Genomic DNA, 15,229 nt, shown 5'->3' with positions numbered 1-15,229 from the left:
AGGAGTTTTTATCAGCAGGGCTTACGGAAAATACAATCTGAGAGAATGTTGACGTGTAGAGAATCAAATGATGATCCAAAGATTTTGATTTCCATGTAATAAGCACCGTGACAGGTGACACTTCCATCATGCCTCATCCAGCATGTAGAACATGAATAATAAGGGACCCTCTATATGAAAGACAATGGTTTTTCAAGGTCAAATCAGTTTGGATTTAAAACCCCAATGACTGAAATATGTGTCTGAACTGATTTTGGGAATGTGTCATATTTTTGTATGCCAGCTTTGTTCTCCTTAATAATAACAAGAAACTATGACAAAATACTTTCTGATTGTTTTCTGGGGGCTTTTTGAGAGTGATTAAAACCATACACATAAGAGATATGTCTATAGTACATATGCTCTATATATTCTTGCAATGCAGCTCTTTAAAAATAACTTGGTGTAACTGTGGTAAGAGAAGTTAAAGCGCTGTTTATGTCTGTCAAACTTCAGCTTCACCAATAAGTTAAACTGTAAGTCAAAGAATCCCCCTATAAATAACTGTAAAAACAACTTGTGAACAGACTCTTTCAAAGAACCACTTTTCCCAACTCGTAGCAAGTACAGATCACATCAACACAAGGGCTGGAGACATATTTGTTGACGTTAAGGAATGCCAAATAGGTATAAAATAGGTACAAAATTTTACCATTTTTCACTAATACCCAAAACAAAAATGTGGGGACTTTACTGATGCCATGTATTTTTTTCTTTTCTTATTGTGGGTTAGGGTTATGAATTTCTATGTCAATAATTTATCTATTTCTGAAAAATAAATACATAACGTGTGCAAATTCAGCTCTGAAAACAAAGCTGCTGGCTTCAGATTTCCAGGGGAAGGAACAAAGGAAAATGCAGTGCCAGTGAGCTGGTGCCACTGAGTCGGTGCCAGTCAGCCAGTTGCTGCTGGATGACAGAGCCAGTGAGCCGGTGAAAATGAAAAACCGCAACCTCAGAAATTGTCAAGGGAATGGGAAATTAATTTGTGACTCACGTTATTATGCTGCTTGTCCTTGGTCTTGGTGGAGACATAAAATAAAACTTTCAACAATATGTGCAAAGTGAAAACATTTTGAAATGAAACACAGATATTGGCTCCCTGTTTTCTTCTATCATTGTCAGAAGCCTTTATTGACAATACATTTTATTTCTTTAGCTTATACTTCTGGAGTTTCCATGCATGCCGAAACATGTGACAACTTCTGTTTGACCTAAACTTTATAGGAAATCGTGGAAGGGGAAAACACGAGTTTGAAACTAACATTGGATAACAATTCTGAATCATTTTTCAGAGAAAAATCTCTAGGCTTAATATCCAAATGTGAATTCTCCAAATATTAAAATCAGTTTGCGGATATAATTGTATAATATTTGTAATAATATATGTGTTATTGTATTGTAATATTAAAATATGTTTAATATACTATTATATACTAACTATTATTTTGTTTACTACAATTTGTTTATTTCCAGTACACTGTAATTGTATTGGAGTGTTGGGTGATGCAATTGAGTGGTATGGTTTTCTCCCTCGCATTACTTATTAAAAGAGCTGCCTTTTTCTGAAGAAGTTTAGAAAGAGTCAGAGTTTCCGTCACTGTGTTTCAGTTCAGTTTCCATATTTTCTCTGACATTAACTGAGTATTTCGGATCAGTTCTGACCATCAGCAGGGGGATGCGTGAGTAAGACCTTGTAAAGATGAGAGAAAGTGAAGATGGCTGACTAGTGTTACTTTCTGGAATCCCAAATTAAAGCCCGCGAAGCCCCGACGCTGATTGGATAAAACGAGCAAGCCGCATCTTAATTGGCTGCAGTTGTGAGCAACGCGAGGGTTTATTGGCCTACTGGGACTACACCTGGTGACTCGAGCCCGCGACGTCGCTTTTCTCGTCGTTGTTCTCCCTCTCGCTCCGCGCAATCCCATCTTTGGCATAACTTACATGCGTGTAAGAATACACTACATTCGTGGAAGGGAGAAAAAAAAAATGGCAGCTGACGAATAGAGGAAAAAGTGGCTCTTCGCTCGAAAACAGGCGACGCTTGTAAGTTTGCTCCTCGGAATTGATAACGCGGAGTTTCGGAAGAGCGTCCGGTGAGGGTCCGCGACCCCGGGCCGTGTGTTATGCTCCGCGGTGATGTGGGAGAAGAAAGTGCTCGGAGGGGGTTAACGTGAACGCTGAGGTTAGCCGACCTAGTTATTAGCCAGCAGCGGTAGCTAGCAAACCGAGCAGTCCTAGTTGTCAACATTGGGCCCCGGCTATCACCTGGAACCGGAGAGTGATGGTGCTGCTCATCAGATGCGGCGTCCGAGAGCAAAGGAGCGATATCTGAAACACACACACACACACACACACACACACACACACAAACAATAGCTGTTTTATTATTACGTAATACATCGAGTCAATCAAACCCTCACTTTATCTCGATCATTTGTTCCATAGCTAGCGGAGACCGACCAAGTTAATATCAAGAGGCTGACGTGAGGTGACATAACCAGCCCCGCTAACAGCTACACGCTGAGGTCATGTTTGAGTTGGAGAGACGAACAACAACAAAAAAACAACACAGGAAAGCGGAAGTGCAAATGTCCCTTCCAGAAGGAAGGCGACACTTTGATCTAACTTGACATATTTCAGGGGGAACAGCCAGAGTAATCGCTGGTCACGTCGTCGTTGACACGGCTCCTAGCTCTGTTAGCTTCCTCATACTAACGTCACTCCTGTCGCGAGCGAGTGCGTGTTGTCACGGTGAAGGGGGGTCTCAGCTGACGACGCGCGCTCGTGTTATGTAACAGACGTGGGAACAGCTGCTTGGTTTTTCACATTACTTGGCGCGTGTCTCGCTCGTGTCCGTCGGTCAGACAATTTATTGGAAGTCTGGCAAGTTCCCGCCCGGTGTCACTCGCAGTGTCCCGGGACACCACAGGCCTGTCGGTGTCTGTAGTCCCCGAGGGAGAAAAGAGCCCCCCCCCCCCCGTCACGACCCTCCCGTTTCCCTGGGGAGCGTCCATCACTGGACCCGAGTCGTGTACACGGAAGATGATCTGATGTGTCTCGGTTCCCGTCAACATCAGCACCATGTCACTTGAGTGAGGAGTTGGATCAAGTCATCACAAGTCCCCACTAGTAACAACTGTGTGGTTGCATCACTACCTCAGGCCTGTGCACTTGTGTGTTGATGAGATCAACAGGGGAGCGATAGATCACATTTGCCTGTTTACCGTTTTTGCTATTTGGTTGTAAATCATTACACATGTATGATTGTTTGAATTGATGGGCAGTTTCCCCTGTACTCAGTAATAATAAGCAAGAGATCAAGTGACAGTGAAAATGATCATTGGCCGCAGCGCCGTTATTACTGAATTAACAATCATATGTTGGTTCCAAATTGTCACATTGAATATTTAAGAAGACAACCAGCTCTGTCCACATGTAAACACTGATGATCCTCAAAGCCCTTGTAGTTTGTATGTGACGCTAATGAACAACATTGTAGTTTTGATCCCATCTCGTTTGTATTTGCTCGCGCAGGGTCTCATATCAAATATTTCCGCTTTATATATTTTTAGGACAAAACCACTCGGGCGCGGGCGGATCATACTGGGTCGACCCTGACTGTCTTCACGGGAGTGCCACCATTGGTCGTCACCTCTTCACCATGGGGAAGACTCCGCTAAAAGGCAAGTTGTCATCGTTTGATTTTGTCTGTTAAAGACAGTGTTCATGTCCTCTGAGGTTTTATAGGCAAAATTGTACAAATAAGAAAAGGCAGATTTATTTATGAAAATGGTCTCGTCGCAATTTTTATAAAATAATGCTTGAGAGATTTTTGCACCCTTGTAGCTATTCAAATTATGATTCGTCATTTCTCCGAATTTACTCTTTGGTAAAGACCCAGCACAACCACACAAGTGTTTTCACTTCCTCTGTACGATTAGACGGGTTGTCAGGTTAGTTTGTGAAGTCATCAAAAACTTCCCTGCATTTCCAGTATTCAGGTTCCAACATGTGCCTTTGTTATTACACTGTAACCATAATTTGTCAAATGTGAAAAATGTTGTCAATAAAGGGTCTTTGCCCTGTCTGAAAAAACAAGATTTCATTTAAGAAAATGTTTATTTTACTCTTATTTGTCTCTCATAATTTTAGTTCATACATTAAAAAAGAGGTTTGTTATCACCTGTTTAATTTTTAGATCTGAAAGACGGCAAAAAAGAGAAACCAGGAAGAACAGTTCCGCCAACAGGTACAACTCCTGCAACAAATAAAGGTGAACTTTGTCTTTTATACTTTGTGATGGTGTTTCCCTTAAATTACTTTGTTTGAACACAAGAAACGCTGTTTTAGTTTACTTTATCAAGAGAGCCCCGTAGTCATTTTATTGTTCTTTAACATACATTTTGTTAATTACATGCTGTTGCTTGTAGTAGAGAGCAGAGTGCTGCCCCCTTCCCGATGTTTGCACTAGTTTGCACACAGATTTCTTTCCAAAAAGCAAAGACTCACGTTTTACCTTGTTGTAATAAAAGTCTATGATCGGGTTGATACAAGTGGACAAGACACAAGCTTGGAAAGAGACCAGGACTTTGATTTTTACACTTTCTAACATCGAAGGTGACACTGCTCTGGTGTGTTTACTGGGTTTTATTTAATCATTTACTGGACATACATACACAAGAATCAATGGGTTGCAATTGATACAAAACTTAAAGAAACATGTTGTTTTTCCTCTTTAGATGCTTTCAGCTGGGAAGAATATCTGAAAGAAACATCATCTATACCGGCTCCACCAAGCTGTTTTCGTCAGGTACGTCCTTCTCGGTTCATTTCATATTTTAGCGATGCTTCAGTCAGTACCATCACATGTAATAAGCTGAGTACATGGTATTCTTACTGGAGTAGTAAACCCGGCCCAAGCCACTGGCTTAAATAATGATTTCCATGCAGCGATTAGGGAAGTGCTAACGGCGACATGTGTATGTGATTGTCCTTTCATCTCCAGGCTCGAGTCCCTCCCTCCAATGACTTCAAAGTGGGAATGAAGCTTGAAGCTCACGACCCACGCAATTCCACCTCGGTCTGCATCGCCACGGTGATGGGTTTGACTGGGGTCCGTCTGCGCCTGCGTCTGGACGGAAGTGACAACAGCAACGACTTCTGGAGGCTGGTGGACTCCTCTGACATCCAGCCCATCGGCACCTGCGAGAAGAACGGGGACATGTTGCAGCCGCCACTGGGTAAGAAATGGTGGTGGTGGGATGTGAGCATGTTGGTGATGTCATCTATAACAAAGGTCTCACTGCTTAGTTGTTATTCTCCACAACACAGAACAAAAGGAAGACTTGTTCCATTCCTTAGTACGTATCTACAGAAACACTAGGGTAGGGTTATAGAAGTTCAGCAAGAAAATTATACTTACATTAGTTGAAAGAACTTGAAGGTAACAGAAAGTTGGCAGACATGTTTTTGTTATAATATTGTAGTAAATATGGAATGATCAGAATAGTAAAGTGTGTGTAAATATACACACGGATTAAAAGAACTTAACGGTTAATTTTTGCAACCACACAAATCCAATATCAGCGGTTCTTCATAAATGAAATTCATTAAAATGTATCACATCTGACTTTCTGTTTAGAATAAATACCGATCCAAAAGAAAAACATAAAAATGGTCCAGTGAAGAAAAAAAGAAATGATTCCAATGCCGCCAACAAATCTGGAAACGATCCAGCAGATCACATTGTGCATTAATGACTGTAAAAAATTGTATTCTGCATTTGCCGATGTCGTAAATTAGACAAAATTGTCTCTCTCCAGGTTTTCGTATGAATGCGTCCTCATGGCCCATGTTTCTGTTGAGAACCCTGAATGGAGCAGAGATGGCGCCAGCGACAGCCTTTAAAAAGGTACACAGTGCTTCAAAAAGCTTTGGAAAACCACCTTTCATCTTTTCATCTTGTCGGTAGTGTGCGTATTTAAAAATCGTTATTTCACCAATCGTCAGGAACCACCGAGGCCTCCACAGAACATCTTTAAGCCGGGCATGAAGCTGGAGGCTGTGGACAAGAAGAACCCGTACCTCATCTGCCCGGCAACCATTGGGGAGGTGAGGGGCGACGAGGTGTTCGTCATGTTCGACGGCTGGCGGGGTGCCTTCGACTACTGGTGCAAGTGGGATTCGCGGGACATCTTCCCCGTGGGCTGGTGTTCCCTCACCAAGCACAGCCTCCAGGCACCAGGCAACAGTGGTGAGTGTCACCCTGCAGGTGGCAGCACAAGACCTTTAAACATCTTTAAAGATATAGATACGATTAAATGTACACAGACACTCAAAGATCTACGTGTGATTGAACACATATTCATATTTGAAGGAGACTGAACAGTGGTTCTTCCGTCTGAGTGAAGCGGTTGTGGTATCGAAGGTTGTGCAGGGGCATGTGATGACTGAAACCGGGTTAGTGTTGGTGATTTCTGGTTGTCGGCTTGGTGTTGGTGGTTATGCAAGTGACAATAGTAGTAAGTACTAGGGAAATCTTAAGAGTTTAAACTTAAAACAACTGTTTAAATGAAGAATAAAGTCAGTAGAGCTTTGCTTTAGGGAACAGTGTCTTCTGCTGTGAGCTGAAACACGATTTTCACAGATTTCCTTTTTCAAGTCAAACTTCCTTACACTATTCTTTCCATTTTGTGCCTTTTTAAATTTCACGTGTGGTGTACATAAGTAGATCTGGTCAGATTTATCTATTTCCACTATCGTCACAGTGGCTGCACTGCGCACCAAAGTTGGGTTGCTTAGTAACAAGTTCAACATGGCGTTTCCATCGCGGCCCCTTTTTGATAAACTGCAGCGACGTTCAGAAACTCGAAAGTGTCGAGATCTGTCGGTGGACAGCTGCGGGAGACGTACTGAGCGCTGCGTGTGAAACTCTGCAGATGCAGCGGGGAGTCGTGTCCATTTGTGTGTTTGGGAACAGGAGGGAGGGAAGAAGAGTTATGTTCTTTTAGATGGAAAAATGTGTGTATACATAAAAGCTGCTCGGCCCAGACTCGACCACGTCTGTGTATACGACTGGATGGAGAGTTTAAAATGATCTACCACAAAACACATGACACACACAGCTGCTGCTGCTGCTGCTGCTACACCCCCACTGTATTCCTCTTTTAACTTTACCTGCTCGTGTATGAGATCTACAATGTTGGGAGGGGATATGAATCCCACACACATACTTTCCCCCCTTTCCTCTCTCCTCCCCCATCTGATGCTGATCAGTCTGCACACTGCAGCTCCTCCGTCAGTGGAAGCTTTTTTGTTTCAAAGCTCGTGCTGCGTTTTGGATGGAGATTTATTATTTGGCAATCTGCTGTGCGTGTTGGAATTGTTATGGAATCCTGAATACATTCAGAAAAACATGTTTACTAGTTGAGTAAATGGGCGTCTGCTGAATAGTGTGTTTCTTTTCTATCAGCACGGTGAGTTCCACTTTTACTTTTCTTTGTGTTCCTGGCAAAGCGTTTTCCTTATTTGCAGAGTAAAAGCAAGATAAGAAGAAATATTTGAATTCTGTTGGTGTAAAAACTTCTGTGTGATTGTATCGATGGGTTGTTTATTTTCTGCAGATATGCACGATTTTTTACCTTCGTAATCGTATTCATTTACTTTTCTGCTCAAGTCATTTGAACTGTGCGACATGAATGGGATCACTTCCTCTGACATATCGCAGTCATGAGATCTGCGCCTTGTCCAAACCCAGACTGGCACCACTCCATCTCTTTGCTCTGATTCTCGTCTAACCCACCAACATCAGCAGCACAGTGTTGGTCATTTGCTCCACAGATAATGACGCACAGATTGTCTCTATGTTTATTCATTTTTATTCTCCTCTCTCCCCACAAAGATAGATCACGTCTGGAGTTTCAATCCAAAGATTTTTTTAAAAGCCCACTTCTCACCTTATGTCAACTCTATGTTTTTCCATATCCATGTCTGTGTTTCTCCTTTTAGCAAAGGCCCCAGTAAATATTATTTCTAGTGTATTAAAATGCCACAGTCAGTATGATGTCACGATGTTGTGAATCTCCGCATTTTTCACCTACTTCATTTATGCTGTTGTCACAGTTACCCTCCCAAAGAGCCTGCAGACGCTCCCGGCGTCACCCTCCAAGCCCAGCAGGCGCTCCATGCAGTCGCCCTACAGACTTCCCAACCCCCTGCCCCCCCTGCCTGTCAGGAAGGGGGTGCGGGGCCGCCGGCCCAAGAGCGAGACCATCGCCCTGCTCAAGGCTGTGGCAGAGGCGGCGGCCGCCCATAACGCAGCCGCACCCGAAGACAACACGCAGCTCGTACCCCGGCCTCATAAGAAGAGAGGACCCAAACCCGGGAGCAAGGTGAGACTCCTGGCCCCGCTGAAACAAACGCCTAAATTCTTTTTTACTTCTACGTTCCTGGGTTCAAGTGTGTCTGAACTTGTGTCTTTTTCAGAGAAAGTCCAAGCTTCTCCAGGGTCAGATGCAGCTGCCCAGCATCCAGGTTCCCCAGGAAAGTCCTCCCAGTCTCAACTCAGTGGTCTCCACAGGTAAATGGACTTGTGGTTGTTCGCTTCTCGTAATCAGTTAAAGACATCATCCGAGTACCTAAAGCGTTCTTTGTGTTCGTGTGTTCTCTCAGTTTGCGTGTATGTGAACAAGCATGGGAACTGTGGCCCCCACCTGGACAGGAAGCAGATGCAGCGTCTGCCGGACCACTTTGGCCCGGGGCCGGTGAACGCCGTGCTGCAGCAGGTGGTCCAGTCGTGTGTCGACTGCGCCTATCAGCCCAAAGTCCTGCTCATCGCTCTGCAGACTCACTCGGGGGGAGGAGAGGTCGTCAGAGGTACACACACACACACACACACACACACACACACACACACAACACCTGTCATTTGAGACATTCTTGTGACAGCTGATCGATGGAGCACTGACGCGTTGTCCCTCCTCCCTCCCCCTCCCCAGTGAGGACGGACGGTGGAGTCCGTGTGGTCAAACTACCTTCAGCCTCCAGTGCTTCCTTTGTGCTGCGGTTCTTGGAGACCATGTGTCGTCACCTGCAGTGCGACAACCTGTTCAGCAGCCAACCGTTCAGCCACTACTCCGCCTATGACAGGAACAAGTCAGGTAACGACAAGTCACTCACTCATTTGTTATCGTGAGATATTTTTGTGGGAAACTTACAGCTAAAACTGAGTTTCCCCTCCTGTGTGTGTGTTCCAGTGAAAGAAGAGGCGTTGGACACGCCCTCTCTGAGTAGGGGCAGTAAGCGGAGTCTCTCCGGCGTCTCTCCTCCGTTCGCAGCTCCTCTGTCTCCCAAACATCTGCGCACCGAGGCTCACCCTTCGGAAGGTACGGCTCCATTTGCACATGTTTTCAATACATGTCACGCCGTTTAGCTGCTTCCAATTCATAGTCAGAAAAAACTTAAATGGTACTAGAGGAAGTGCAGTCAGCCTGTGTTCATTCGTATACTGTATATTCATCTTCTCAGCCCAACCTAGTGATCCTCAGGGCGTCATCCTCTGTATTCAAAAAGTTTCCTCCAAACCACGAAGACTTTGTCCGTCTGGTATAAAAAAGACAAATCCGGAGAAGATCCTGCCAAAAAGTGAACAGCTAGTCTCGCATCCAGATTATCATCAACAAATGAGTAAACGTTAAAATAAACATGTGACATAATGCTTTGATCAAGTCAAGAATTCCTCCAAAAGAAACCTTGATAAATGGGTTTTCTGTTGCCTTAGTTATTGTCATATCTGCACCCCATTCGAACAATAGTTGTAATAATGCAAAGCTGATGAAGTCAATTTTTTTTTAAATGTGCAGTCTGTTTAAAAGAGTTTGGAAAAGTCCTTGATAACTCAGCATCATGATGGTTGTCATCTCTTTACTCTGTGCTCATTGGATGAAGCCAGAAGCTGCTTTGGCATTTTTCCCCACTCACTTCCTAACGTCATTGTATTTACCTGCAGCTCTTTGGCCGACTGAAATGTGAGCTGTGTAACAAACCAGTGTGTGTCAACAATTAGCCGAGCTGCATACACAGTGTTGTTGTAAGTGTTGGCACTGAGAGGAGTGTGTGCTGCTGGTTTAGACCCTTTAACTTAAATTTGTCACGTGTGTTATCCTGAGGTGTGGGCGACAGTAAATAGTTTTGTCTCAGAGGTGAGCAGCACTCGCAAAATGTTATTGGAACGTCACTCGTGTGTCCCTCTCTCCAGCAGAGACCCTGCCCCACGAGGAGCACAGCCTCCTGAAGGAGCAGCGCTACATGGACTCGGCCTCCAACTCCATGACCCCTCGGCCCCAGATGGCGCGGAGCTCCTCGGAGTACCACCCCCAGGCCAGCGGCCTCTACCATCCCGCCAATGGCACACCCGCACGCCGCCACTCGTCCCACCCCGCAGAGCTCGGCTCCGCGCAGCCTCTCCGGCGGGTCGAAGGTACAGTAACGATCTAAGCACCTTTTACACGCTTACACTCTTCACCTCAGCCGCTCGTGATCGAACTTGTCGCCTCCTCTTCGGCAGCAGCCAGCTCCACCACGGGTCCCGAGGCGCAGGCGTCTGAGCGGGAGAGCCAGCTCAGCAAGAACCCGTCCTCCTGGAGCATCGAGGAGGTGATGCAGTTCGTCAGGGACGCCGACCCCACAGCGTTAGCTCCGCATGCCGAACTCTTCAGGAAACACGTGAGTTCCACTCAGCAGCACCGCAACTTTGTTAGCGGTGGCCACTGTCGATTCTTTTTGTCTCTCCATGTGTTTTCTTTGGAAAAGAGTCCCTGGCACAACGACATCTCCCCCATGGCCCAAGTAGCCACACAAATTAAATGTAGATCATAGATCAATAATAATTCAATTCCTCAGCTTCCGGGTGGACAAAGGCCAAAACAACAAACAAACCAAGCTATATCAAAAACTAATCATCAATTTAAACCTTCAGGGTGAGAGTAAACTGAATGACAATAGCTAAACTTCCTTACTGTCAAAAACAGGAGAAAACGTGGGAACAGGAAAAATGGCACTCCGCCACTACTTAAATGAATATGGCACAAGATACAGAGACGCTCCAAGACGAGCGAAGTGGCTAGTTGGCACATGGGGAGAATGGGTGAGCTCCTTTGAGACGCCATCTTGGCACTTCATTTATTTCAGGCAGGGGACCAATCAGCAGGAAGGACCAGGTGTCGTCCTGGCACACAGCTATTTACATACATTCATTGATGCCACACAACAGCACACACGCAACACGACCATGGTCGTGACCGTCCCACTCTGTCTGTTTCCGCAGGAGATCGACGGAAAAGCCCTGATGCTGCTACGGAGCGACATGATCATGAAGTACATGGGTCTGAAGCTGGGGCCCGCGCTCAAGCTGTGTCACCACATCGAGAGGCTGAAACAAGGCAAACTGTAACAAGACGACCCCGTTCCCGCACCCCCCCCCCAAGACCCGTGGGCCAACGAGCCCCCGAAGGAGCCGGGCGCTCAGACACTTGACTCGTGGGGGAAGCCGCAGGGACGACGTGTCGCTCCAGGGCTCCGCCTCCAGAGACTGAACACGCGACGTCACACCTTGGTCAGACTTCCAGAGCGGAGAACGTGGGCCGTGCCGTGCCGACATTTTACCTCATCCCCTCGTCAGTGAACAACCAGCGACTGGCTGAACTCCCAAAAGAACAGAATCCCTGTAGTGTTCACATCGCAGAGCACATGAGCACACGTTGTGGACACGTTTGTTTTTTTGTTTTTTTACAGAGATGAAATCTTTTGATCCTGCTTTTGGATCCCCAAAGATGGAGAATGTTTCTTCTTATATGATGTTTTTATGACCGTTGAATCTTCCAGTTAATAAGGACTGCCTGGTAACAGTGAGACAATAACTCCATCAGATGTTCTTCCCCGAGCTCGACGCTGTCCGTCTCGTCGTCGTCGTTGAACGTTCACACTTTTCACGCGCTTTGCCTACAGCGTCTCCTCCGCCTGACGAACGCTCCAGTCGCCGCATTCCACTCCTTTCACCCAGTGCTAGACAGACGTCTCCGTTAGTCTAATCGTTTGTCTGTATCATGTTGTGTTCTCGTGGTTCTTTTTTTTTCAAAATGGAACCTCACCGTTGCCGCGAGCGCCCTGCGGGATCACGCATGGCGACCTCATGTATTAAGTGTCTCAGCGGGGGCCTGCGGCGCCTCCCGCTGGTCGACACGTAGTGCTCCAGCTCTCCATAATGACGGTTGTATGAATTTCAATTGGCAGATTGCTAAGGACGGTATCATTTCTGAGTTCTGATATAAATGTCTTTTATTTTATTTTTAGCAGTCACGATCATTTTAGCTCGGAGGCCGCGCATCGTCACCTTCGACCGTTACAATCACTGTTAGCGACGGAAAAACAGATGTGTACAGTTTTATGGGTTTAACCATGAATATCAGCGACCGAATGTACATTTTGTAGAAAACGTAATATTTTAAGGAGATCATATACACAAGTTAGAAATGTGAAGGTGAAAAGGGGGATGGGGGCGGATTCCATTCTGCTTCGCAACACCCGACGTAGTGCTTTTAGTTCCTGATACTCCCCAGTACTAGAGTCTGCCTTGCTTTACCTAACGACATCTCTCAGGTTTACGTGGTCTTTGTTAGTACAAGCTTTTGTAGCACACCGTTTATATGAAATATACTGAAACAGACTTTTCCTGTTATTCCCCTCGTGCCATATGATATTCAACACAGGATCCAAGTGCTGTTGATCTCATTCTCTTGCATCGTCTTTAAAAAGTACTTGAATAATTTGTGTCGCTAAAAAAGAGTCACGTGTCCAATTATGTCACACCAGATAAACAATCTGTGTTTATGATGTTGTGTATTTTGCCCCCCCCCCCCCTTTTTTTTATAAACCTACCAAAACAACAGCATGTGCACGTCTTCTTACTGAACACAACAACGCAGTCATGATGAAGATTCGTTTTTTAAAAAGAGGGGGGAGAACAAAGTTGCGGGATTCTTTTTTTTATTTTTTATACCAGTGTCACCTACAAAAGTTCACTCAGGAAACCAGTTGCCAATTTCATCAACAGCACAAGCTTTGCACAAGAAGAACCACATTGCGTCAGAAGAACTTTCTTAGTCATGTAACTCACGTCAGCCTCTGTTTGTGACGCTTGTTCTGAAGGCGTGAGAAATAAGCCAGGCCTGAAAGACTAACTACACCATCACAACAGTTTGAAAACACTTCAGACGCTGCGGGAAGAGGGACGCGGTGGATCTGATGTCAGTGCCACATTATCACCAGCAGCTTGAGTCAGTGAGTCGTTTGCACATCGCCGCTCTTCGTGCTCGAAGCTCTAATGTGCCACAGTTTTGTCAGCGACTCTTGACGCAGCGTGCGTTTTAACACGGCCTCCTTGACACTGGACCACTTCGCTCACACTCCAGGAACCGAACACACGAGCCTGAAGCCTGCAAGAAGCCCCTTCCTGTCGGCCTCTCTCACCAGAATCAAAGGTCAAACGCGGTGAACACAAAAAACAAAAACTCTGAAACATGTTGTCTTCTTTTTTTTCCCACAACAGATTCTTATCAGAGCCTCTTGAGTGACTCTCTCTCTCGCGTTTCAAACTTCAGATAGAAAATGCCATCAAGAAAAGGCAGGCATGGAAATGTAGACCTTGGGAGATTTTAGTTCACTTCGATATATATAGAAAAAACAAAAATAAAGCACAAATACTGTACAGTGAGCAAAACATGTCACTAACATCTTTTAGCTAAAACCACAGCGTCCATAAGCACGAGGTGCCTCACGAAGGAGTTCACATCCGGTCACACTTGATCTCCTCACTGGCCGTCCAGAATATACACAGACTGTATAAATTAAAGTTGTACAAAGAATAAATAAGGCTGAAATCCTGTACAACATTTCAAAACTACATCACGGTGGGAGAATATAAAATAAAAAAGAGCTTTCTGTTGAACACTAGTTCAAGAAAAGATGCACTGTTCCTCTGAAGGTACATCGATATAAATAAAGAGCTGGTAAATTAAAAAAAAAAAAGGAAAGAAGAAGAGCTGTATGTATTTTCCATCTCCTCCTCTCTCTTCATCCAGACAGTCTGCATATGTCTGTTATTAGTTCCTGGCCGGTAGTTCACAGATTCTCATAAACAGTCCTGGTAGAAGAGGTCAGACACCCTGTTACTTTTTAAAAACTAAACTATGACAAAGTGCACTCAGTAACAAACTCGCGCTCCGCTTCCACTACTCATGCTCCACGGAAACAGAAAAATGACACAAACTACTTGGAACAGATGCTTGATAAAGTGAGGGGGGGGGGGAGATTCTAATGACAAACTAACACACTTTCACAAACACATGAACGGTATCTTCTCTCGCTGACGCCGAGGAAACGGCCATTAACTCTTCTGTCAATCCGTCCTGTTCCCTTTCTACCTCGTCTCCCCCGTCACATTTTTAAAAAGTGGAATCAGTTTTCCAAACTTCCACAGAGATTCACTTAGTACGTCTGTCGCTGGAAACAGTGGGTGGAAGGATTACGGTGATTTATACACTTTGCTGGGAGACAAATTTAATCCAGCAACAGAGCGAAAAAGAAAAAAAATCTTTCCAGAATTATTTTCCTCGTATTTGGCCAGTTGTTTTGAATCTGAAAACAATTAAGACCCCCCCCCCTTTTTCCCCTGTGCTATTTAACACAGTAAGAATGTGTTTAGTCGGGACTGGTGGTGTCTGTCGTTACCTCTGCAGCTCCACCAACCTGTCATGGTCCATCAGAGAGGACCGGTGATCTACTGGTGACCCGGGGCCTCGGCCACGTGTGCCAGTGGACACAGCGTCAGGACGTCAGTGCGCCAGGAAAATACATAGGTGGAAAACAAAAATGAAACCCATGTGTCTTTGCCGTAATCGCAAAGTCAAAATTCTAATTTATATAAAAGGGAAACTGCGAAGCCGCACAGAGACCAGTCAGCTGCCATACGTACACAAAGATCACCTCTGGGTTTAGCGGTCAGTTACACGTCTCTGCGTACTCAGACATTCGTGAGTTTCAGCAACGCTTTTTGCAGCCAAACTCGGAGCTTTGATTGGACAAGTTTGATTACGGAATGTCCCGACATGTGTTTTATGTTACTCGCCCCCCC

At 45.1% G+C, this 15,229-nt stretch overlaps 1 protein-coding gene and 1 long non-coding RNA gene across 5 annotated transcripts; one reads left to right on the top strand and one right to left on the bottom strand.

Annotated features, from left to right (window-relative positions):
- Positions 1–1,930: 1,930 nt before the first annotated feature.
- LOC118318141 (sex comb on midleg-like protein 2) lies at positions 1,931–12,988 on the top strand. Of its 4 annotated transcripts, none has more exons than XM_035647503.2 (15): positions 1,931–2,085; positions 3,615–3,725; positions 4,241–4,315; positions 4,782–4,852; positions 5,048–5,282; positions 5,865–5,953; positions 6,052–6,295; positions 8,164–8,432; positions 8,527–8,620; positions 8,713–8,916; positions 9,039–9,200; positions 9,297–9,425; positions 10,301–10,519; positions 10,607–10,764; positions 11,366–12,988. In XM_035647503.2, the coding sequence occupies exons 2-15, from the start codon at positions 3,704–3,706 to the stop codon at positions 11,489–11,491; spliced, it is 2,097 nt and encodes a 698-aa protein (XP_035503396.2). In that variant the 5' UTR covers positions 1,931–2,085; positions 3,615–3,703; the 3' UTR covers positions 11,492–12,988. The 4 variants fall into 4 exon arrangements, with proteins under 4 accessions (XP_035503396.2, XP_035503395.2, XP_035503393.2 ...); XM_035647502.2 differs by having other exon boundaries at positions 10,298–10,519; positions 10,610–10,764; XM_035647500.2 differs by having other exon boundaries at positions 10,298–10,519.
- LOC124850924 lies at positions 4,672–15,228 on the bottom strand. The gene is made up of 2 exons (XR_007032019.1): positions 14,845–15,228; positions 4,672–6,307 (listed from the first exon to the last, which is right to left on the bottom strand). It is a non-coding gene; the product is annotated as an uncharacterized LOC124850924 (long non-coding RNA).
- Position 15,229: the final 1 nt, after the last annotated feature.

The sequence above is a fragment of the Scophthalmus maximus genome, chromosome 13 (assembly GCF_022379125.1).
Source record: "Scophthalmus maximus strain ysfricsl-2021 chromosome 13, ASM2237912v1, whole genome shotgun sequence".
NCBI classification, from domain to species: Eukaryota; Metazoa; Chordata; class Actinopteri; order Pleuronectiformes; family Scophthalmidae; genus Scophthalmus; species Scophthalmus maximus.
Note: the sequence above shows the minus strand (reverse complement) of the source record. Positions and strands in the feature narration are given on the sequence as shown.

What these genes read in the sequence shown, in the direction of transcription:
- LOC118318141 (XM_035647500.2), top strand. Translation starts at nt 3,704, where the DNA reads ATGGGGAAGACTCCGCTAAAAG. An exon ending in GGGGAAGACTCCGCTAAAAG is followed by an intron (nt 3,726 to 4,240) that starts GCAAGTTGTCAT and finishes TTTAATTTTTAG; the next exon opens with ATCTGAAAGACGGCAAAAAA. An exon ending in CAGCGACAGCCTTTAAAAAG is followed by an intron (nt 5,954 to 6,051) that starts GTACACAGTGCT and finishes ACCAATCGTCAG; the next exon opens with GAACCACCGAGGCCTCCACA.